General features: G+C 42.4%; 1 protein-coding gene across 2 annotated transcripts; it reads left to right on the top strand.

Moving 5' to 3' along the window:
- Window positions 1-58: 58 nt before the first annotated feature.
- Window positions 59-25,531, top strand: ap5z1 (adaptor related protein complex 5 subunit zeta 1). 2 transcript variants are annotated; one of them, XM_056288127.1, is made up of 18 exons: window positions 59-127; window positions 639-776; window positions 12,869-13,052; window positions 13,198-13,348; window positions 13,849-13,961; window positions 14,808-14,982; window positions 15,848-15,895; window positions 16,749-16,889; window positions 17,701-17,738; window positions 18,370-18,532; window positions 18,863-19,041; window positions 21,417-21,559; window positions 22,072-22,190; window positions 22,734-22,861; window positions 23,106-23,203; window positions 23,454-23,586; window positions 23,737-23,951; window positions 25,082-25,531. In XM_056288127.1, exons 1-18 carry the CDS (start codon window positions 87-89, stop codon window positions 25,326-25,328), a joined length of 2,454 nt encoding a protein of 817 aa, XP_056144102.1. In that variant the 5' UTR covers window positions 59-86; the 3' UTR covers window positions 25,329-25,531. The 2 variants fall into 2 exon arrangements, with proteins under 2 accessions (XP_056144102.1, XP_056144103.1); XM_056288128.1 differs by lacking the exon at window positions 15,848-15,895.
- The last annotated feature ends 68 nt before the right edge of the window (window positions 25,532-25,599 follow it).

The following is a 25,599-nucleotide window of genomic DNA, read 5'->3' as shown; positions in this document are numbered from 1 at the left end:
CGTTGTGTCTTTGCGGGAAATCGTAATATTTACTATCTGTCGGAGATATTGGGAGAGAGGTTGTTCGGCCACCCCCCCCCCAAAAAATGTATTCGCATGGTTCCGAGAGTTTGATTAAACAAGCGAGGTGAGAGAACCGACATGAAAGCGTATTTCTCTGCCGCTGTCATCACATTTTCTCGCCAGTTGACACGTTTTTGTTCCGAAAAGCTGACATCTGTTCAACTAAGTTAGCTAGGTTTGCCAAGCTAGCTGAACTCCGATCATGCCCCACTAATAATCGGCGTGCTGTCAGTGTTTGTAAAGCTCTCGCAATCCGCGTCTGCTATGTCTTGCACTTCCAGATACCTGCAATCCACTGATGGCTTTACATGATAATAACGAGCCGTGTTTACGTCTGAAAATGCCATTGAAATTTGGAATAGGGATCTCTGACTCATGTTTCATCCAATCTATTTAGAGACCGTTTTCATGTTAAAATCCATTTCTTAAAATGTGATTATTTTATGTTGACATTTGAAAAAAATTGGAACAATTTTATAATCGATTTACCTGCTGCTCAATATTTTACAGGTAAAGCAGTGACTATATAAATTGCAACGTAAAATATTAGGTTAAAATATTTTTACCATTTCCAGAGAGATCCAAGAGGTCGAGCTGCAGAAGTTCTACAGCAGGATAATGAAGCTGCTGCAGGAGAGGGAGTTCGGACATGACATCATTGACTCACTACAGAGGCTGCACCTCATCCTGTCTGCCACCAAGTACACCAGGATGTAAGAATCTCCTCCTCTGTGACTTCAATACCACAGTAATCTCCTCCTCTGTGACTTTAATACCACGAGTGATCGAATCTCTTTTTGGATTTTAGTACTTCTGTTCATTTTAGATTTCCTCATTCATCCTTCCTTCATTTTTTAAAACTTTTCCTGCCCCCTGTTTTGTTTTCTACTGTGTTCTTCTACTACTACTATTACTACTACTACCACTACTACTACTACTACTTTTGGCTGCTCCCATTAGGGATCGCCACAGCGGGTCATCCATTTCCATCTCTTCCTGATCTCAGCATCTTACTGTATTACACCAGCCACCTGCATGTCCTCCCTCACCACATGCATAAATTTCCTCTTTGGCCTTTCTATTTTCGTCTTGCCTGGCAGCTCCATCTTCAGCATCCTTCTCCCAATCTACCCAGCATCTCTCCTCCGCACATGTCCCAACCATCTCAATCTTGCCTCTCTTCCTTTGTCTCCAAACCGTCCAACCTGAGCAGTCCCTCTAATATACTCGTTCTTAATCCTGTCCTTCTTCGCCACTCCCAATCTTATTTTACCATCTCCAACTCCGCCTCTTGTCTTTTTGTCAGTGCCACTATCTCCAAACCACACAACATAATTGGTCTCACTACTATCTTGTAAACATTCCCTTTAACGCTTACTGGTACCCTTCTGTCACAAATCACTCCTGACACTCTTCAACAACCACTCCACCCTGCCTGCACTATCTTATTCACCTCTCTTCCACACTCCCTGTTAATTTGAACAGTTGACAGCAAGTATTTAAACTCATCCACCTTCTTCACCTCTACTCCTTGCATTCTCACCATTCCGCTGTCCTCCCTCTTCGCATATGTATTCCATCTTGCTCCTACTGACTTTCATTCCTCTTCTCTCCAGTGCATACCTCTACCTCTCCAGGCTCTCCTCAACATGCTCCTACTGTCACTACAGAGCACAATGTCATCCGCAAATATCATAGTCCATAGACTCCTGCCTGATCTCGTCCATCAACCTGTCTATCACCATTGCAAACAAGGGCTCAGAGCCGATCCTTGATGTAATCCCACCTTCCCCTTGAAACCAATCCATCATTCTTACCACACACCTCACCAGTCACACTGCCCTCGTACATATCCTGCAGTACCCCCCCTTTTTTTTATCCCCAATTGTATCCAGCCAATTACCGCACTCTTCCAACCCGTCCCTGTCGCTGCTCCATCCCCTCTGCCGATCCAGGGAGGGCTGCAGACTACCATATGCCTCCTCCGATACATGTGGAGTCGCCAGCCGCTTCTTTTGACCTGACAGTGAGGAATTTCAACAGTGGGACGTAGCGCCTGGGAGGTTCACACTGTTCCCCCAGGGTTCCCCCTCCCCCCTGAACAGGCGCCCCGACTGACCACAGGGCAGGAATTATACGACGGCCAAACGGCAGTGCCGTGGATGCCCTGGAGTGTGGCCCGTAATGCCCCTTCTAAAATGAATTGCCCACAAGGCCAGTTTAGCATGTCCTGTTTTGAACTGGCCGTTGTGCCCTTAAAAGAAAGTTGCGATTTCCTCATTTAAAACTACATGCCACACAGCACATGAACAGACTCACGTTCCCCAGTGTCTCCGTCATCATGCTGGACATCAACATTAGCGCGTGATTGCTCCCACTCCCGCAAATATATGTGTGGCAGCTACGCACAAACACAAGCAGCTAAACACTGTAATGTTACAGTGTAAGTATTAATAAATGTGTGTTTTTAAGTTTACCAGGATATTGCTGCATAGTGTTAGCTAACTACGAACGTACATAGTCTATAACTTAGTCGATGTTTTTTGGTATTGTAGTGAATTCGGGAGGCAGTCCGGGAACTGCCACAGCCGGGACACGAACCCGTATCTCCCACTCCGCAAACGACAACGTTAACCAGTCGACTAAAGGGTCAGACCCGTTAGTCAAGGACCAACGTGTCTACTTATCCATGCACATTACACTACAAAAATTACGTATTGCTGTTGCACAGAGAATTTAACACAATGCCCGATCTATCCTAATGTTTAGCTATGTGAAACGTCATCACGCACGATATTTTTCCTATCCTGACGCAGCCAGATCCCATATTGCAATGTTCTACATTTATACTAGCTAGCAAAATTGAGACTCCGTTCTAAGATGTTTAGCTACCAGTTTAGACTGGTGTTACTCCAATTAAACCAAAGATGAACAGGCCAAGGACACGCAACACCATCGATCGTTTTTTTACAAGAAAAAGAGGGTCAGAGACGCCGACGACCCAGGATCGAAATGAATGAAATTAAATCATCAGCTCAGGTACTTAGCAGAAACGTAATGAGAAATTACAGTTAGCCTCTTGTATGTTTTCATATCACATAGCTAAAGAGAAAGTGTCCCACACGCTTGCAGAGAGATTAATACTGCCGTCAACAGTAGACATGGTTTGCACAGTTGTAGATGAGAAGTCAGCTGAAAAACTGAAACAGATCCCACCGAGTGATAACATGGTGTCTCGTCGAATTTGCAATATTGCTCAGAATTTAGAAGAACAGCTTATATCTCGATTAAAGTCAGCGGGTGATTTTTCAGTACAGCTGGATGAAAGTACAGATGTTGCATCATGCGCAACTTTGTTGGTTTATGTTCACTATGTCTAGCAAAGTGAATTTGTTGAGGATCTGTTATGCTGCTTGACATTACCAACAGGTGCACAGATTTTCGACGAGTTAAATACCTATGTGATAACAAAGTGCTTAATGGACTAGGCTAATTGCAAAGGCATTACCAGCGATGGGGCAGCCAACATGACTGGCAAAACAGCAGAGTTGTCAGAAGGATTGTGGACGCAGCTGGACAGAACATTGTTTGGAATCATTGTTTTACTCACAGTGAAGCATTGGCATCAAAAGGAATCCCTCCTGAGCTTGAAGTGGTGTTGAAAGATGTTATCAAAGTTGTGAACTTCATTAAAGACAGGGCTCTCAATAATTGACTTTCGAGGCCCTGTGTTCGGAAATGGGAGCGGAGCACTCGCATTTGCTGTTCCATACAGATGTGCGAAGGTTGTCAAAAGGTAGGGTTGTTGGCCAAGTGTATGAATTGAGGGACGAAATACACGCTTTCCTTCTTCAGAAACATTCACCTCTAGCTAATTCATTTAGTGATGAAAAATGGCTTTTAACCCTTTCTTATCTTGCTGAAATGTTTTCTATTCTAAACGAACTGAATCTAAAACTACAAGGAAAGCATGATGATTTTTTTCAGACACTGTGAACAAATATTAGCTTTCCAAAAGTCACTAAAACTGTGGCAAGTGTGACTCAAAAGCACCAGCATCTACATGTTCCCCACTATGATGAGGTGCATCGAAGAAAGTGGTGTGTCCAAGAAAACGGTTGCTGACCTGACGCGCCTCATTCAGACACATCTGGCTTCACTGATCGGAAATTTCGCTCACTACTTTCCGCAGGAGAAGTTTAACATTTTGAAAGAAAAGAGGTGGGTGAGAAATCCCTTTGAGTTTGAAAACCCGGAATCACTGATTGACTTAAATCTAACTCCTAATGAGGAGTCTGAGCTGCTGCACCTGACCTGTGACAGCATGCTGAAAACACGCCACAAAACGGAAAAGTTATCCTCATTCTGGATTGGCCTCCCCCATGAGTATCCAGTGCTGAGTAAAGTGAGCGTTTTGTTGCTATTGCCTTTCACAACGACATACATGTGCGAAGTTGGATTTTCTGTTCTAAGATGAAGACAAAGGAAAAGAACCGACTGGACGCTGTACCTGATATGGGCGTTGCCCTCTCATCCCCCGAACCAGATTGGAGTCAGATCATGCAGAATTTTGGCGGCTGCGCAATTAAAACAAAGGCACAAACACCAAAGAATGGGGATGAACGTGGCCTGATTGAGGACTAATGTAGTGTACTGAAGGTTTGTCTTGCTATAGTGTCCCCTTGTAGTGAGCAAATTGTGTTGGCGACATCAAAGGCGGTGTGTTGGAGTCAGAGCATGCAGAATAGGCAGGCTCACCCTTCACATTAAGTAAGTGATGTTTACCGTGGTATTTTCTTAGGCTTGGTTTGATTGCACGTACAATTAGATTTATTGTTATTGTTATATGGGTCGTGTTGATAATAAATGAGAAAGTATGGGTCCCCTGAAAAAAAGTTTGAAAACCAATGGAATAGACCACTACGCCACCTGGACGCCCCCTATCTTGCACTACTTTTACATACTTCTCTGTCACTCCCGACATCCTCATACAATACCACACCTACTCTCTCAGGACCCTGTCATGTTTTTTTTTTTTAATCCAAAAAGACACAATGTAACTCCTTCTGAACTTCTCTATACTTCTCCATCAACATTCTCAAAGCAAATATCACATCTGTAGTGTTCTTTTGCAGCATGAAACCATACTGCTGCTTGTTAATCATCACCTCTCCTCTTAACCTAGCTTCCACTACTCTTTCTCATATTTTCATGCTGTGGCTGATCAACTTTATACCTCTGTAGTTGCTACAGCTCTGCACATCACCCTTATTCTTGGAAGATCGGTGTAACTACACTGGTCATAAAAGAGTCCACGCTTCTTACTGATGTCCACATTCACATTTATTCTTCCCTGTAGTATCATGGAACACTGTGAAAACTAGACAAAATATTTTCAAGCACAGAGCTCAAATAACAAGGAAACGAATACCTTGTGTCTCTCTTTTTCTTACAAAACAAGTGTAACAGTACTTAATAAGGTAACAATCAATAATTACCACATTCGCCTGGTAGACCAGCAGTAGAGTAACAGACAGGAGCATAAAAGTTCCCTGTTTTCGTCTGGCATTTCCTTTGCTTTTTCTGAACTTTGCCCAAAATTTGCGCGTCATGTGACTTACAGTAAAAACTTTTTCATCATCATAAATGTAACAAAAGACAAAATAATAATGAGTTTAACTCACAAAGTACCCAAAATTACAGCAAACAAGATGTAAGATTATTGCATCAATAATCTTACATGTTGGGCGTTGCTGGGGAGAGGGACGTCTAGAGTGCCCTACGTAGCTTGCTGCCACCGCGATCTGACCCCAGAGAAGCGGCTGATGATGAACAAATGAATGAAAAAACATTTCCTAACTTGGCTTTTTCATTTCTCATATGCTGACTTAAACTTCCTTTCTCTTAGCTGATTTTTGCTCTTTCAGCTCTTGCATCTTAGGTGTTAAATGTCTTTCATGGGAGGATTTTCTTATTTCATCTACCTTTGATATAGCTGAACTAAGCTCCTTAAGCATTGTTTCAGATTTCTCAGTTTTAGCAAGATAATCATTTACAACACTCCCTATCTTTTCTTTCTCTGCTGAATCAATCTCAGAGTTTAAGACTCCTTGTGCTTCTGACTGTGAATCCCTCTGCCCAGCTATCTCACCACACTGAGACAAAAACAATCGCGTTGCTTAAGTTAATTCATAATGTACCTCTAACTTTTAGCCAATACCCTTGCCACTCTGAAATTTGTTATTTGAATGATAAAATAAAGCTCCAATTGTACTGACAAGTTGTGGTTTACAGATGTAATTAACTACTATATAGCAATTGCCAAAATAAGAATAGCAGTTACTAGTGATGCGCGGGTCAACCCACAAAACCCGTGGGTCAGGCGAGTTTGGGTGGGGCTTACTAGAAAATATCACAGGTTCAGGTGGGTTGGGTCAAAAAGTGACAAAGCAGCTTTCCGAGTAAGTTATAGATAACTTACGGAAATATTGTGCGCAATAAGGCTAGGCGGTGCATTACTAGTCCACCTTCTCTTACTCTCTCTCTTTCTCTCTCTCTTTATCACCTCTCTCGCTTTATCATTGGTTTGTGATTGTGGTTTTGGTCAGTGCATATGTTTTAGTGTTGAGAGATTTTTTCCTAAGTAGTATCTGTAGCTTTTGTTTACAGTGCCAAAACTCTTTTTTTTGTCAGAAAGAAGAGGCTTCACTGATGATATGGCAGACTTAATCAGAGAAAAGTTAAAAACAGGCTAATATTCAATAGGCTATGCCTTGCAATCAGTGTATTATGCTGGGCAAACAGCCCAAAAACGAAAAAGTGTAACACTGCTCACTTTGCTGTAGCCTGGGCTAAATTTGGAGGTTTGCGGGTCAGGTCGGGTTTGGGTGGTTAATTAACACATATTTAAGCAGGTCGGGCAGGGCAGATTGGCTCTGTTAACAGGTCAGGTGGGTGCAGGTAATAAAAAACCCTGGCCTGCGCATCACTAGCAGTTACTGTCAGAACAGTTAAATTTTCATCACACTCTTCTCTACAGTCCTGAACACCTTTATCTTTTATTTTGCAACGATCTTCATAACTTTTTTGGGGGGGGGGGGTTTTACCCCCCTTTTTTTCTCCCCAGTTGTACTTGACCAATTACCCTATTTTCCTGTCCTGGTCGCTGCTCCACCCCCTCTGCCGAGCCAAGGAGGGCTGCAGACTACCACATGCTTCCTCCAATACATGTGGAGTCACCAGCCACTTCTTTTCACCTGGCAGTGAGGAGTTTCGCCAGGAGGACGTAGCGCGTGGAAGGATCGCGCTACCCCCCCCCCCAACAGTCGCCCTGACCAACCAGCGGAAGCGTTAGTGCAGCAACCAGGACAGATACCCACATCTGGCTTCCCACCCGCAGACATGGCCAATTGTATCTGTAGAGACGCCTGACCATGCCGGAGGTAACACAGGGATTCAAACCAGAGAGCCCCGTGTTGGTAGACAACAGAATAGACCGCTACGCTACCCAGACCCCCCGATCTTCTTAATTTTGTTGTGGAACTGTCCATCAATTACCAGAGCTAGAATTCTGGTATTGCGCAGGCTAACCTAATGCATGCTGAAACCTGTAGTTCACCACAGGAGATGAAGTAGAGCTGCACGCTGAAACCTGTAGTTCACCACAGGAGATGGAGCAGAACTGCAAGCTGAAACCTGTAATTCACCACAGAAGATGAAGCAGAACTGCATTCTGAAACCTGTAATTCACCACAGAAGGTGAAGCAGAACTGCACGCTGAAACCTGTAGTTCACTGCAGAAGATGAAGCAGAACTGCATGCTGAAACCTGTAATTCACCACAGAAGGTGAAGCAGAACTGCACGCTAAAACCTGTAGTTCACCGCAGAAGATGAAGCAGAACTGCATGCTGAAACCTGTAGTTCACCACAAGAGATGAAGCAGAACTGCATGCTGAAACCTGTAGTTCACCACTGTATGATGAAGCAGAACTGCACGCTGAAACATGTAGTTCACCACAGGAGATGAAGCAGAACTGCATGTTGAAACCAGTAGTTCACCACAAGAGATGAAGCAGAACTTCATCACGCTGAAACCTGTAGTTCACCACAGGAAATGAAGCAGAACTGCATGCTGAAACCTGTAGTTCACCAAAGGAGATGAAGCAGAACTTCATCACGCTGAAACTGTAGTTCACCACAGGAAATGAAGCAGAACTGCATGCTGAATCCTCTAGTTCACCACAGGAGATGAAGCACCTTGGTAGGATGGAATTAGCCCATGTTTTCACTGTAACTACACTGGTCATAAAAGAGTCCACGCTTCTTACCGATGTCCACATTCACATTTATTCTTCCCTGTAGTATCATGGAACACTGAAATCTAGAAAACAAAATAATTTCAAGCACAGAGCTCAAAAACAACAAAGAAATGAGTACACGGTGTCTCTCATTTTCTTACAAAACAAGTGTAACTACTTAATAAGGTAAAAATCAATAATTACCATTTCGCCTGGTAGACTAGCAGTAGAATCACAAGACAGGAGCATAAAAGTTCCCTGTTTTCATGTGGCATTTCCCTCACCTTTTCTGAACTTTGCCCAAAACTTCTGGGTCATGTGGTCATGTGACTTACAATAAAAACTTGTTCATCATCATGAATGTAGCAAAAGGCAAAATAATAATGAGTTTAACTCACAAAGTACCCGGAATTATAGGAAACAAGATGTAAGATAATTGCATCAAAAAGGAATAATAAAATATCGCGCATATTGATTTCTGGTGTTGTCGTGACAACATGTATATACACCGGTCTTATCAGCATCAGCTACAGTCAGTACCAGTATACTACCTCTCCACTTTTCAGGCATCCTCTCACTTTCCAAGATTGTGTTAAACAATCTAGTTAAAAACTCCACTGCTATCTCCCCGAAACATCTCCATGCCTCCACACTACTTTTCTTACTCCCTGTGTTCTTCTCCACTGCCTTCTTCTGTTCCTCTCACATCATTTGCTTATTAGTATTCTCACATGACCAACAAGATCAGGGATGCATAAAGAACAGCAAACTCCACTTGTCCAGTTATGACTTTTTCATTCTGGCCTGTATTTTAGGTCTGGTATATATCAACTGTCTTTCTGTTTTAATTGCACATAATCACAAGCCCTTTTTCAGAATCAGAATACTTTATCCTGATTCTGAAATAAGAAATAAGAAATAGAAATAAGAACAAAATATATCGATATATTTTGTTCTTATTTCTATTCTACTTCTTAAGTTTGGATTTAAAGGACTCAACAGATTGATTTGTCTGATGACAGCAGGCAGGTTATTCCACAAGACCGGGGCCTGATAGGAAAAGGCCCTGCCACCAGCTGACTTCTTTTTAACTTTGGGTACACACAGTAGCCCTGTATTTTGAGAGCGCAGAGCTCAAGATGGAATGTACGGTTTAAGGATCTCAGACAAGTAAGATGGGGCAAGCCCATTTAGGATTTTATAAGTCAACAGAAGCACCTTGAATTCTGATCTAACATGGATAGGAAGGGAGGCAGGAATTGGTGTAATATGGTCAAATTTCCTGGATTTAGTTAGGATTCTAGCTGCAGAATTCTGAACCATCTGAAGAATTTTAGTACTAGAATGTGGCAGACCTGAAAACAGAACATTACTGTAATCAAGTCTGGATGAAACAAATGCATGTATTAGAGTCTCTGCATTAGCCATGGACAGAAAAGACCAAATTTTAGCCATGTTATGTAAGTGAAAAAAGGCAGTCTTGGTGATTTCTTTAATGTCCTTATCAAAGGAAAGGCTGGGATCAAACTAACACCAAGATTTTTGGCTGCCACACTTTGTGAAACCACAGAGTTGTCAGTTGTTATCGTTACTTGGTCAAATTGGTGTCTGTGTCTAGCAGGGCCAATGACCAGCATGTCGGTTTTATCCGAATTTAAAAGCAGAAAGTTTAGTGACATCCGATTTTTCACAGCAGCCAAGCAGGCCTCTACATTAGTCATTTGAGAATGATCATCAGCCCTTATAGGCACATACAGCTGAGTATCATCAGCATAGCAATGGAAATGTATTCCATAACTGTGTATAATTTGGCCAAGAGGTGAAATATAAAGAGAGAAAATTAGAGGGCCAAGAACTGAACCCTGATGTACACCATATTTAACGTCAGAGAATTTTGATGTAATATTACTATAGCAGACACATTGTGTTCTTCCAGATAAGTAGGACACCAAGAGAGTGCTAAGCCAGAGACACCAAAATTACAATTTAATCTGTCTAATAGTATACAGTGATCAATGGTGTCAAATCTGCACTGAGGTCCAGTAGTAAAAGCACAGAAGTGGAATCAGAGTCCATAGCTAGTAAAAAATCGTTCACCACTCTGGTCAGAACAGTTTCAGCTGAGTGATAGGCCACTGGCGTAACATATTTATTATGGGCCCTGGTGCAAGCAACCCTCGTAGATCCCCCCCCCGTCTCTCTCTCACTCGCTCATACACACACCACCACCACCACCATAGGTGGGTTTAGTAAGTAATTTTAGTAATTTATTTGTATAGCACCTTTCACAGATATACAATCACAAAGTGCTTCACAGCATAAAATATAACAAATAAAATAAAAATATCAAAATAACAGACAAAGTTTACACAGATTAGTTATTGTAAAGGTCAGTACGTCAAAGATTGGCTACACTTCAGAACCACACAGAGTGGACGCACCACGGACAGAGTTCGGAAACCTAAACAGACGGTCTCTAAATCAAATCAGTCGACAAGGCAATGAAACAAGTCAACAAAGCAACTAGGCTGTAATATAGCTAATAGCCTTGTCATTCGACAGTAACGGGAACACACATCAGACTCAAAACCTGGTAGATTGCATGGTTTGGCGCGCACGCAGCACACATGCAGCTTTCCTTTTTTTCCTTGCTCTCCTTCCTCTTTTTACATCCACTTTTATGTGTGTAACTCATGCTTGCTTGCTTGATTTTGTTTTTCTAATGTTACTTAGGTAGGTTAGATAGGTAAATGATATTGCGCACGCTAAACAAGCTATCATCACATGCTCAAAACAGACAAGTAACATTGGACTAGGACAATGCATGCAGAAATATTGACGGGCCCCCCCTAGCGACGGGCCCTGGTGCCACTGCACCGGCTGCACCACCTATATTTACGCCAGTGTGATAGGCCCTTAAAGCCAATTGAAAAGGTTCATATAGATGGTTTTCTTCTATATGGGTCGAAAATTGGAATATTAGAAACTGGTCAATAGTTAAGAGACCCTGGATCGAGGTGCATTTTTTTAAGTAGAGGTTTAACCACAGCTGTCTTAAAGCTGCTGGGAACAATGCCAGTAGTAAGTGATAAATTAACAATGTCTAGCATTGTCGTCCCAGAAAAGGCTAGAGGTCTTTAAAAAGTTTTGCTGGTAAGGGGTCAAATAGGCAAGTAGTTGGTTAAGAAGCTGACACGAGCTTAGTCAAAGTATCGAGAGAGCGAGTCTCAAAAGCTGTAATAACGGACTATCAGTGACTCATTGTATAGATATGAATTTGGTAAGACAGGATCTGCAGGAGTAGCTGGAGTTGAACTAATTTTGTTTATGATCTCATCAACCTTATTGCAGAAAAAGTCTAAAAACTCATGGACTGTGAATGGTGAGCAGCTAAGACGGCTGCTTTTTTATATATTCACAAAGATTGACTTGCACAGGTGAAATAAGAGGTGATAAAGGGCAATGATGCAGGGAATATATCAGATGCTGAAATAGATGTCAGCAGGTTACTTACATACATCCCTGAGGTAGATATACATGACAGAGCATAACAGTTTTAAGTACAATGTATGGTACAGTATGTACAAAATGGTTGGATTTATTTGACAGTGTAAAGCATTCGTTTGAATGACAGCCCACGGAAAGAAACTGTTATTATATCTGGTTGTTTTGGGGTACAGTGCTCCGTAGCAGCTACCAAAGTGGAGTAGTTGGAACAGGTTGTGACCAGGGTGTGATGGTTCTGCAGTGATGTTGCCTGCCCGTTTCCTGAGTCTGGAGGTGTATAAGTCCTGAATGGAGGGCAGGTTGGCACCCATGATTTTCTCTGCAGACTTAATTATCCGTTGTAGTCTGTCCCTGTTCTGTTTATTGGCCGAGCCAAACCAGACAGTGATGGATGTGCAGAGGACAGACTGGATTATTGCAGTGTAGAACTGAATCAGCAGTTCAAGGTTGAATTTCTTGAGCTTGCAGAGAACGTACATCCTCTGCTGGGCCTTTTTGATGATTGTGTCTATGTTGGATGCCCACCTTTGGTGCCAGGAGATTGTGGAACCCAGAAATCTGTAGGTTGTCACCGTAGACACAATGCTGTTGAGTATGGTGAGGGGGGGCAGTGTTGGGAGGCTCCTCCTGAAGTCCACTGTCATCTTCACTGTTTTGAGTGTATTCAGCTCCAGGTTGATGACAATGATGCAATGTACAATGATGGCATCATTGTACAGATAATACCCAGTCACTGACTTTCAAATTATATATTGTGTTAAAACATACTTTTTCAGTGGCAGTTCTAATGTATAGTTTCTTTTGGTCATTGAAAATACACTAAAGGTCATATAAAGATCAAAAAGTCATTGAAAACCATTGGTAAAGGAAGTGTGTGAAGTCTATAAATACATATAAATTGAGGTTTGTGTCAGGATTTATTTGTAGAAAATAAATATTTTTGTCAATTCTACCCTTTATCTGTTGTCTGAAGGTTTGATTTTTTATGTTGTCACACCAGGCTACCTTCAGAGCTCTATAGGAAGCTGATGTCCCTCCTCTTGTCCTCCTCTCTGGAGCACCTCCAGGTGTTGATCTCAGCGGTGCTCAAGGAGACACTGCCCCCGTCTGGGCAGGAACTCCTCTGTAGTCAAGATACCAGCATCCTACTAAATAGCCACTCTGCTGCCCTACTACTCTCACAGGTATACAGGAATGTGCACTCATAGTATGCTTATTTTTTTCAAAAGTTTTATGTATATTTTATATGTTTTAAAAATTTCATATATATATATATATATATGTGTGTGTGTGTGTGTGTGTGTGTGTGTCGGTCTCTGTGCTGTACAGATAGGTTCCAGAGATGAGCTCTCATCTGTGTGCACTCAGCTGCTGCGCTTCCTGGAATGCCGCTCATCTGAAGCGCCAGCGCATTCCCTCACACACATTCTGCCAATCATCAACACCTTCCTCACACACTGCCCAGAGACCCTTACTGAAGGTTATACACACTAACACAAACACACAGTTACAGTCAAGTAGTTGGCTCCATATAACTGATCTTGTTTTGGTTACACAATTTAACGTCTCTTGCAGGCTCACCAAAAGTCTTAAAATGTATTAAGTTCTTTTCTGAACTCAAGGCCTGAAACAGTCTTGAATAAAAATAAAATTAGCGTTTTCAGTTTTAAATCAGAAATGTTTGAATTTCTTGACATGCTGTGTTTCCAGTGAGACACAGCCCAGTCACCAAGACTTACATTTCAAATTTGTCATCATTGTTTTTATGTTTGTGTTTATCTAAATGACCGTGTGATGGGTAAAGTTTAGAGGTTTGAAAAAGAACGCTTAACCCCTATCAGGGCTCAAAGAAACCTAAAGATGCACACAAGTATACATACAAGGGAATCAGTTATATAGTTTGTTAAGATGGACAATATATAAAGGAAGATTGTTCATGTAACTTATAACAGTAAAATGTATTCCTGTAACTGGCTGTAGATCACGTAACTATCCTGAATAAGAAGCTTGTTGATTGGCTGCGTTATGCCAGCATTCAGCAAGGAGGCGGGGCATCCTCAGGAGGATTCTTCACAGGCCCAAGGTCACGTCAGGTAACCAAAATGTATCTGTTTAAAGTTACAATGTGTAATTCTACTTGAATCCTGATCTCTATCGTTATGAGGGCAGGGGCATTGAACCATGACCAAAATAACTCAGCTGGCCTGGCTTCTGTGTTTTTTGAATACAAAGCTCAGGAGATGCAGACATTCAAAGTCAAAGTATCTTTATTGTCCCTTACAGGGAAATTAGTTTGCGGCCAGTATGAAAACTCTCACACAAAGACAAACCATACAAACACCAAGGCAGAACTGACAACAGGACATTGAGGGCAAGGAGAGCCAAAGTAGTTCGAATATAAAATATAAAATATAACATTGGTTTAAACATTGTTTCAGTAAGCACCATTCAGCAACCATTGCTGATTTTTCTGAGTCATTATGCTTCAGGCAGTGACAGGACAGGCATGGGTGCAAGTCCATGAATACTGGGATGGCATCCAGCTCTTTACCTGTGCCCCCGTCCATGGGGTTAGTGGTTGTGTCAGGAAGGGCATCTGATGTAAAATTCTGCCAAATCAGTATGTGGATTGACAAGACCACACCGGATCGGTCAAGGCCCAGGTTAACAGTGGCCGTGCCCTCACAGGGTATCGATGGAAACTGAAATCTGCTGTAGCGACCCCTGAGAAGCAGGGAACAAGCCGAAAGAAGAAGATTATGTATGCTTCAGGAAAGCACAAATGTTTTCCATTGTACCTTTTAATGGTGATCTGTGAAACCATATCCAGGCGAAATAGAATTATTAAATCCTTCATATTTTATTAAAATCACATATTACTGGTCTATTTTCACACCTTTCCTTCTGTGCATGTGTTTGTCTGTGCATTTGTATTCTAGCCTGGGCCCATAGCGGAGTTGGATGGGACAGTATCGGGGGATTTCTTCACAGTGCTGTGTGTGGGCCAAGGTTTCACTGAGGATCAATGGATGAACGTCTACTCTTTCTCCATGCTGCGGCATTGGCTGCTCATACACCATTCTGTTTCCAGTGGCAATACTGTGGCAGACACTGGTATGACTCTGAACCGGTCTTGTCAGTGCTGTCTTTTTCCCTACACCAAAAAGCCACAATTTATTGTAATTTTTCAACCAAACCTATCCTTTAGTCTAACCATAACTTTGCAAGATATCTTATTCTTGGCTGTTAAGGGAATAGAATATGCTTTAATCCCTGGGAAAACTGGGAAATATGGCGCTGCGAGCAAATGAACACACACATATGCTGGGTACTGCCAATGTTTGAATATGTTCGTGTGTGAGGGTAAATAGGCAGGCATTCTTTATCAACTTTCTCTGGATAATTAAAAGCTAAAAAATATTGGTGTCAAAAACCTTGTGAAAACCTCTTGCCTTAAGGAAGCGGACACGGCATCCGGGTAGTGTAGCGGTCTATTCCGTTGCCTACCAACACAGGGATTGCCGGTTCGAATCCCCATGTTAGCTCCGGCTTGGTCGGGCGTCCCTACAGACACAATTGGCCGTGTCTGCGGGTGGGAAGCCGGATGTGGGTGTGTGTCCTGGTCGCTGCACTAGCGCCTCCTCTGGTCAGTTGGGGCACCTGTTTGGAGGGGAGGGGGAACTGGGGGGAATGGCGTGATCCTCCCACGCACTACGTACCCCTGGCAAAACTCCTCACTGTCAGGTGAAAAGAAGTGGCTGGCAACTCCACATGTATCGGAGGAAGCATGTCTGCAGCCCTCCCCAGATCGGCAGAGGGGGTGGAGCAGCGACCGGGACTGCTCAGAGAGCAGGGTGATTGGCCAGGTACAATTGGGGAGAAAAAAATCCAAAAAAATAAAAGGGAAACGGACGTGTGCGTTAGTCAGGCATGTCGGATTTTCATCTCAGACGAACCCTTTTGCTTTCATCATTTCCAGCAAACAGGCTACAGCTCAGTCTGTCCCTCTCCCTCTCCCACTCCAATGGTAAGCGATGTGTCTTCATGAAGCTGTACGAAAACTGAATTCTGACCTCTTCTATGTCACTCTAGGGCAGCCCTGCCTGACTCACAATATTAAATATTACTCTGGCTTAAAAGCATGCTTGATATTACAAATTATCTAACCAGTAACCCTAATCTATGACTCCTGTACTACATTATCACTGGTGTGTCAGCTTTCTATCTGACCACAAACTAGTTACGTGAATGAAATGTGAATCACAGTGGTGAATGGCTGATAACTTGCACAGTGGTGTAATCCTAATTGTTTGTGGCATAGAGGCCTGACTAGAGTCAGCTCATAAGGACTTTGAACCATCTCATTAAATGAGGCTGAGCAGCATGAAGCCATTTATAAAAACCAATCCAAGTCGTACTTGAAATGAAAGATCATCTCATTCGACCAGACTATCAAAGGGGATTTATGAAAAAATTCAATAATTTTTTAATATTTCTTAAGCAAAATTCCAGCACCAAATACAATGACCCATTTTGAACATGTGATTGGAGGAGGTTGGCTAAATTACAGTTGTAGCCACTAGACGTCTCCCAACATCTATTGGTTTAATATTTATGCTCAGCATTTCTTTTTTTGGTTGTACAATTCGGTAGAAAGTGTCACCATAAATTCTTTCATATAATAATCTTAACCCCATCTTCAATCATTATAGCCCCAGAAAACTTGCCTCTAACCTCTGATCCCATGAGAGATGTGCAGCCAGTGTTCAAGCAAGCCCAGAAAAGGAATCTTGTAGATTTTCGTTTCATCACAGTACAAACATCCTTGCAGTGAAATGACTTTTAGTCTTGGCCTTTAACCCTGACACCTGGTGTGGCAGATGACCGGTCAGAGGTGGACGGCTCAGTGGTTTCCATGGTTTCAGCTACTTCCTCTTCCAGTCGAATTCTTCCACCCAAGGAGCGTCTGAGAGAGAAGGCCTTCCAGTACTGCCAGCGTCTCATTGAACAGAGTGACCGCAGTGAGTGGCTGTGTGTGGCTGTGTGTACATGCACATGTCGATTTTCAAGTCAATTCAGTTTTATTTGTATTGCCCAATATCACAAATTACAAATTTGTGGGGCATCCGGGTAGTGTAGCGGTCTATTCCATTGCCAACCAACATGGGGATCACCGGTTCGAATCCCCATGTTACCTCTGGCTTGGTCGGGCGTCCCTACAGACACAATTGGCTGTGTCTGCGGGTGAGAAGCTGAATGTGGGTATGTCTCCTGGTCACTGCACTAGTGCCTCCTCTAGTCGGTCAGGGCGCCTGTTCAGGGGAGAGGGGGAACTGGGGAGAATAGCGTGATCCTCCCACGTGCTACGTCCCCCTGGCGAAACTCCTCACTGTCAGGTGAAAAGAAGCAGCTGGCGACTCCACATGTATCGGAGGAAACATGTGGTAGTCTGCAGCCCTCCCCAGATCGGCAGAGGGGGTGGAGCAGCGACTGGGATGGCTCAGAAGAGTGGGGTAATTGGCCAAGTACAATTGGAGAGAAAAAAAGGGGGGGGGACAAATGATGCTACTTTACACTTGAAAAATGTGTTATCTAGATCAGTTGTTTCTAAATGTATGTATTTATGTGTGAATGTTGGGTGTGTGTGTGTGTGCTTGCACATTTGTGGGAAAGAAAGTTCTGTGGTTGTATAGTCATAGTAAAAGTTTCTAAACTAATATTTAATGCTGGCGCTGGCCTGTCTGTCTATTTGCAGCTGAGCTGTGAATGTTCAATAGATTCTTATTGAGACAGAGAAATTGTAATGTGCTGATTCTTTTCTTCTTGTCTCAGAGGCACACAAGAGAACAGATACAGAACTTCAGAAAGCGGTGAGCCAGCATCCAATTTCTTAGCACTGTTGACACATACAGTACATCACACACGGCAGGTCGAGAGATATTCCAATAATCAGACATTCCTGGTTGAGGTCTGCTGGCATCAATATCTCTTCTATTCTCCTAGTCACTGAATATGTGCATTAAGTCAAGTCAGTTTTATTTGTATAGCCCAATATCACAAATTACAAATTTGCCTCAGGGGGCTTTACAGCAACAAAACATCCTATCCTTAGACCCTCGCATCAGATAAGGAACAACTCCCTAAAAAAACCTTTAACAGGGAGAAAAAAAGAGGAAGAAACCTCAGGGAGAGCAACGGGGGAGGGATCTCTCTTCCAAGATGGACAACGTGCAATGGATGTTGTGTTTACACAATTTACAGAATACAGCATTGAAAAAGGGTAACACAGTGATAATGGAATTATAAAATATATGAAGAATATGATGAGGAGGATGCCAAGCAGTGTCCAGACGCCACTTACCTTAAAGACTGGCATTGGAAAATAATAGTCTTTGCAAACTATAGCAGCCTACGTTGTATCTGTAAACACAAGAACACACTAAAAACACATTTCCTCCACATTTGTCATCTGTTTATCTTTCCTCCCTTTCCATTCATCAGTGCCTGGTGGAGGCGATGTGTATCCTGGATTGTGTGTGTACGGAAGACGTCTCGTTGGTTTACCGAGCTTTCCCATGTGTGAAGGCTCTCTATGGGCGACTAAGCTCTGACATGTCCTTTGCCAGGGTTCTACTACCAATTGCACAATTCTACCTCAATCATGGTATGAGCATATGCATGAGCGCATGCATTACATTACCTGTGTTTATTACAGCATTCCTGGAAAGAGGCCGTTTGTTTATATTTTTCAATGGTTAATGATTTATAAAGATTTCTATGAGGCAAACCTTTCTATGTATGTTTTTCAAAGAACGGTCATAGGGATTCAAATGTGATAGAGGCCGTTGCACCCTGCATACCCCTGTCAATGCCTCTGAAGGATTTTTCAGACAGTTCAAATCACTGAATTCTTAATGCAGAACGAATTTTTAAAAAATATTATTTTGTTATGAACACAACGCTGTGTGATTGTTTGTACAATATGTGTGTTAAGGTGAGATGGCAGCAGTGGACTGTGAGTGTGTCTGGAAGCTGGTGTTTGGACGTTTCCCTGCTGAGTTGTTCAGTGACCCCCGCCTGGCCCACGAGCTTCTGCGCTTTCTTCGGCTGAACCTCAGGAACCTGCAGCTCCGAGTGCCTCAGTTCACCCACTTCTTCCCCAACCTCCTCAAGGTGAGAACTCAGAAATGCATACAGCACATGCATACATTAGAGCAGTGGTTTTCAAACAGGTCCTCAGGAACCGTCTAGTACACCTGGATTTCTATTTTATCTGGTCGTTAATTATGTTCCCCTGTTGTCAGGTATTCCAGCCATCTAAGAGAATTTTATTCATAACTACCACAAGTGAATGAAATAAATTATCTGTCAGAATATAGCAGCACTGTGGGTGTTAGAGGACCGGATTAAAAAAAAAACACTGTCTTAGACTCTGCTCAATCCTCTCAAACACATCTGCACAAATTCATACCATTTGCAACACAATTAAAATGTAAATCTCATGCAGAATTCAGTAAATCTTTTTTCCTTGCATGTCTGTCTGTTTTATTTTTTTCTTCTTTCCTCCCAAAATATTAAAAGGTGTGGTGTGAATGAATTCAACAGAAAGAAACTTAATTCCATGTTGTGCATTTTACAGTCATTATAACTGCGCTTACATTATCTCTTTCTCTCATAACTACATTTTCTCTGTCAAATAAAGTTGAATCAGTTCATCTGAATACAACGTTTATTGACATACGTGTCATCACTCAACTAAGTGACATCTTCAGTGCAAACTGACTGCAGGTATCCCCACCGTTATAAACAATACAATGGCATAACGACCGAAACCAACGACCAGTTTCATATGCAAATATGGGTGTGACCATTGATCATGTGTGCTGTTCAGAGGATTAGGGATTGTTGCAATCACAGCATTGTAAGATGGCGACAGATGTATAGTGACCAAAACCAACAACCAGTTCGATGATCAAATATGAGTGTGCCCATTAACTAGAGTTTTAATGGCAATGTGTACTATTCATAGAGAGGTGGGAAGTAGTTGCAAGCACAGCATTGTAAGATGTTGACAGATGTACTTTTAGCCCCCCCCCCCCCTCGGTTAAGGAGTGGTCGTTCTCTCTTAACATAGATGGTCTCTTTGACTCCTCGTTCAAACCAGTGTTCCTCCCTATCAAGGATGTGCACATCCTCATCCCTGAAAGAGTGGCCACTGGCCTGTAGATGGGTGAAGACTGCGGAGTCCTGGCTTAACGTGTTAGCTCTCCTGTGTTGTGCCATGCTTTTGGCCACCATCTGTTTAGTTTCCACGATGTACAAGTCACAGCAATGCTCCTGGCACTTAACAGCATACACACTATATTACTCTGTCTGTGCCGGGGGACCCGATTCTTCTGACACAGCATGTTTTGGGGTTTGAAAGCAACTGAGACGCAGTGTTTTGAAAGTATACGTCTCAGCTTTTCCGACACTCCCACCACATACAGAATCACCACTGGTTTACGCTTAGGCAGCTGTTGTTCTTCTCCTCTCTTCAATTAGCTGGTGCACTTTTGATTGACACTTTGATTGCATCTAATCCATCCTAGCTACACAACTAGGATGGGTTAAATGCAGAGCATAATTTTCCCACAGAGATTGATAAAGTATATCAAAATTTTAAAAAAATCACTGTTTGGGTGTCTTCCTGGCTTTGACAAATGCCAAGTTAGGATAACCACACTTAACCAGGGCATGTTTAATGTGGGATTTCTCCCCTTCCCCGGCCGCTGTGTTGGTGGGGAGATTGTCAGCTCGGGGGTGCAGCATCCTGATGACTCCTACGTTGTGCTCCAGTGGATGATGAGAGTCAAACCTTAAGTACTGATCAGTATGTGTAGGTTTGCGATAAACATCAACAATCAAGTGTCCCCCATCACCAATTTCAGTCTAAGAAGGCTAACTTGTCATTTTTCACATTCTGGTGAATTTGATATGGTTGTCCGCAGAGTTAATGTGGTCAGTGAAACATGGTTCAACCTGAGATTTAATTTTACCCCAGGTGTCATCCACAAATATGAACCAATGGCTAGGTGGTGTCCCTGGATAGGACATCAGAGCCCTCTTTTCCACTTCCTCTATATACAAGTTGGCCACTACAGGTGAGACTGGGGAACCCGTAGCACACCCATGCCTCTGCCTATAGTACTGCCCCCTGTATGTGAAGTACATGGACTGAAGACAGTTTCAGGAGTACACATAATCAATGGTCATACCTATATTTGAATATGAAACTGGTCGTTCGTTTCGGTCATTAGTCACTGTATTTATAAGGGTAGGGATACCTGCAGCCAGTTTAGACTGAAGAGGTCACTTAGATGAGTGATGAAACGTATCTGTCATAAATGTTGTATCCAGTTGAACTGATTCAACCTTCTTTGATTTTCTTACCTGGATTATTGAGCATGCATCAAGACATTTTCTCTGTCACTTTCCTCTACTCTCTCTCTCTCTCTCTCTCTCTCTCTCTCTCGCTCGCTCGCTCATTCCTCCTCTTCTTCATGTAGTTCTTAGCCTGGGACAGCCCAGCAGTGGTGGATGACTTTATAGATCTGCTGCCATCTCTGGTGACAGTTGGTACTGCGGTGGAGCTGCTCCACACGCTACTGGACCTGCCTTGCCTCTGTGCTACGCTGATCCTGCAGCTCAGGTAGATGAAGATACTGATAAAATACATCAAAATCTAAATTCGGTTTCCTCCCACAGTCCAAAGACATGTATGTCAGGTGAATTGGCTGTACTAAATTGTCCCTAGGTGTGAATGTGTGTGTGTGTGTGTGTGTCAGGCAGGGTGTCTCCCCACCTGCCTGCCTGCCCAATGAATGCGGGGATAGGCTCCAGCATCCCCGCGACCCTGAGTAAGGATAAGCGGTTTGGATAATGATAATGAATGAATGAACATCAAAATCATCAAATTATCTTCTTGCATTTTCAGATGCTAATTGAGCGTTAAGTATCAAAAGAATTAGGCTAACAAAATAAGTTCATCAGATAATAGAAGTTTCTTTGCTTTAGTCAATGGAATGAAATAAAGTGGCAGAATGTCGAGTTATGATTCTCTTGAAATTTGACTAAATTGTTTCCACCGATATGTATTTTTGTTAAGTTTATGAGAAGAAAGATAACTTCATTGCATTATGTGGGAAAATGCTTTTGTTTCAGGTCAGCGTATTTCCCCATTACTGAGGCAAGTGGGCGAGGTACATTGCCGTTGGAGGCGTTCCAGAGCTCAACCTACAGGGGGCTTTTCCTCTTCCTGCTTAGAGGGGAAGCAGGCACAGGTGATTGTCCACAGTCAGTGTCACGCTAACACAGAGACTTCAAAAAGGTTGAAATGTGTGGACAAAACAACAAAATGGTCCCCAAGGGGCAGCATGGTTTTTTAGGTGGTAGGGCTTGCTATGTTGTTGTTGTGAACGCCATTGTATTAATATGACATTCAGTTTGGAAAATTATCCAAATTCTGCAACCCAAATTTGACTTGCAACAAGTAAATTTGTTTATCTTATTATCTACTTTGTTAGCTAATCACCCGTTACCATATCAATCAATCAAGTTGCATTTTATATAGTGCTTTTCTAGCTGCAACAGCCACTCAAAGCGCTTTACATTTCTGGTCAAATCTCAGTTTCCGGCCCCCAGTTATAATAGAACACAAGCCGTTTTCTGTACAATCGCTACCCATGTCTTATGCGTAAGGCAATATGTAGTTTGAGTTTTTTTCTCGAACCCCAGTTGGCTAGTAGCATAGCTAAATTGGCTGGTGAGTTGTAATGATAGTCACATAACTGTATTGTCTTTTTTATGATCTATTCCATCCAAAGGTGACACTATCGAACGACTGAGCACACTCCATGAGCTTCTGGCAGAGGCTGCTGAGTGGCCAAGAGTCGTACAGTGTGCCCAGACCGTCCCCGTTCTGTTGCACATCTATTTCAACTCTTTGGTCAAGGTAGCAAAAAAGCCAAAAAAATTTTTAGAATATTCAAAGTGAACTCAAAATGCCTTAAATGCTTCACTGGTTCATTACTTTGCCCTCTTTTTCTTGGTTTCTCTTGGTGTGTGTGAAGAATTAAATGTACCTTCAGTGATGTTGGAATTTCTTTGCCACATTATGTTCAAGATATAGCCTAGTTTCAATCAAACTTAGTGTGTGTGTGTGTGTGTCTGTGTGTGTGTCTGTGTCTGTGTCCCAGATAGCTGATGAGAAGATGTTGACCCAATTGATCTTGGTGCTGTTGGAGAGAAGCAGTCTCCTGCTCAACATTCCTAAATACATCAAGGAAATACACAGGTATACGTATACAGTATGGTAACATAGTATATAATATACAATAAATTGATCAAGTTTATTTGTCATATAGTAACAGCAAGTTTACACTTGTTCTCATAAGTCAGATACATGAGAAAAGTTAGGTAAGTGATTTGTATTAAGTTAGATTCCAGCTGTCCTAGCAACTGCTCTCGGCTTGCCTTGCACTCTGATGCCTTTCCCTCATCTTCATGCTTCTGTCCCTCTCTTTGCATCTCCCTCTTCTTTTTAGAGTGTTCAGCTGCCACCTACTGAGGTTGTGTAAGCTCCACCCGTCTTTGGTGGTGGACCAATCCCATGAGCTGCTGGAGTTCGCTGGGACCACAGCCAATGTCTACAGTAAAGAAAACGTCTTCACGCAAGTGGTGAGAACCCGTGTGTGCATGCATGCACTTGCCTGAATGTGAGAGACGAGGATCTGGTATGCTGAGGGAGTTTTTTATATGTCATTTTTTTTGTGTTTAAATACAGTCGAATACCCAACTGAATTAATATTGAACTTGTGTGGGTTACAGGTGTGGGTGCTAGGGGAATACCTCTCTGTGTCATGTGACTCTCGCTGCTCTGTGGGCCTTATAACCTCCTGTTTTGAGGCATTGGAAGCAGTGCTATTTGAGATTACGTCGTCTTCGCGGTCCCCCGGAGATGCACAACCAGCGCCCAGGGTCATCACCTCTCTAATGAGTGCCCTCGCTAAGCTGGCTTCCCGATCACATGACCTCATACCCAGGTAACTAACTGATATGATTAGAACAGGGAAATATTGAAAAATAATGTAAACTATATAAAACATTAACTTTATTTTACATACTACTTTTTGATTTTACTTTATTCTTATTTTTGTCTCTTCTTTTTACAAATTTTTATCCTAGCATACTCTGGTTGTGTATTCAGAATCAGAATACTTTATTCATCCCCGAGGGGAAATTGGGTCCTATTACATACACTCATGCTCTAGTAAAGAAAAACTAATAACATAACAAGAAAATAGAAATAAGAAAAATAGAAATAGAAGATATAATGAGAAATAGAGATAATAATAAAATAAAATATGTAAGCATATGTGCACCATGCTCCAGCATATAACACCCTATCTATCCATTATTGCAAGATCTATTTTTTCCTCTTCATTTTCAACGTTTCTTTTTTCATGGTAAAGATCTGTTACTGCTACTGATTACACTTCCCAATGGGGATTAAAGAACGTTAGTCTCATCTTTCATGCACATCCTTTTTGTCAGCCACAGGTTGAATGTGATTATGATGCACTGAATGGGGCTGGGCAGGAAGTACAGGAAGGGCCCCAATGACATCAACACATCCCAACAAACACAAACCCTCATGCTTAAATACAGACAACCGGACCCATATGTACTACACACACATCCCAACCCACATATACACACATCCTCACACACAAATACACTTGTAATCAAAGACGTGTATGTTAGGATAATTAATACTCCTGTCTGTGCCCCTGGCCGAGGCATGGCAAGAAGAACTGGAGTTGGTCCCTATGTGTTGCACGGCAGCTGCCCACTGCTCCTAGCATAGGATGGGTTAATTTCAAAGCACATACATGCACATCCTCACACACATGTACCCACATATCTTAGATAGAGATGTATTCATGCCAAACGGCCTTGTTTTTATCACCAAATTGTTACTGCACCATGGTTTCAGAATGTGATTTGATGGTCTATTTTTGTCTAGGATAGTTAACTTTCAAATAATCCAATATATGATGATAGCATTATGTGGTTTATATATCCTTATTTATCTATCTCTGTCTATCTGTTTGTCCATATACATTTTTGTCTCTTTTGCCTTGTGTATGTGTGTTTTATCTTTTCTTTTTAGGGTGTCTCTGTTCTTGTCCAAGTTACGGGCTGTGACCAGAGGCGGCTCAGTCCCCTGGTGCTCCAATGAGGAGGATCTTGCAGCCATAGCAACACGGGGGGAGGAGCTGTGGTCATTGCTGAAGGTTCCGAGTGTGGCTCAAAGCGTGCTGTGCCCGCCTCCGCATATCACCACCCCGCAATGGCACCAGGACTCCAACATGGCCATGCCGCTGCAGCTGCGAGCCCTCACCAGCCTCACACACTGAGACGTACCCTCACACACATCCCACCACCCACCTTCTCTTTTCATCAATCAACACACTCACACATCATCTTCACTCACTGGCACTGATAAATGGATCTGTACAGCGCAATAGGAAATTACATGTGTAATAGACGAAAACCAATACTGTGGATTCTGATGACTTATACCTGATTTTTTTTTTTTGCACTGTACTTTTGTAAATAAATGAATACATTTGATTAAATTTGGCGTGAGCCTGCGTTGCACAAAAAACATACCCAACAAGTCACACA

This window comes from Lampris incognitus, chromosome 10 (assembly GCF_029633865.1).
Source record: "Lampris incognitus isolate fLamInc1 chromosome 10, fLamInc1.hap2, whole genome shotgun sequence".
Classification (NCBI taxonomy): Eukaryota; Metazoa; Chordata; class Actinopteri; order Lampriformes; family Lampridae; genus Lampris; species Lampris incognitus.
Note: the sequence above shows the minus strand (reverse complement) of the source record. Positions and strands in the feature narration are given on the sequence as shown.

What these genes read in the sequence shown, in the direction of transcription:
- ap5z1 (XM_056288127.1), top strand. Translation starts at nt 87, where the DNA reads ATGTATTCGCATGGTTCCGAGAGTTTGATTAAACAAGCGAG. An exon ending in TCTTCCCCAACCTCCTCAAG is followed by an intron (nt 19,042 to 21,416) that starts GTGAGAACTCAG and finishes TTCTTCATGTAG; the next exon opens with TTCTTAGCCTGGGACAGCCC. An exon ending in ACGCTGATCCTGCAGCTCAG is followed by an intron (nt 21,560 to 22,071) that starts GTAGATGAAGAT and finishes CTTTTGTTTCAG; the next exon opens with GTCAGCGTATTTCCCCATTA.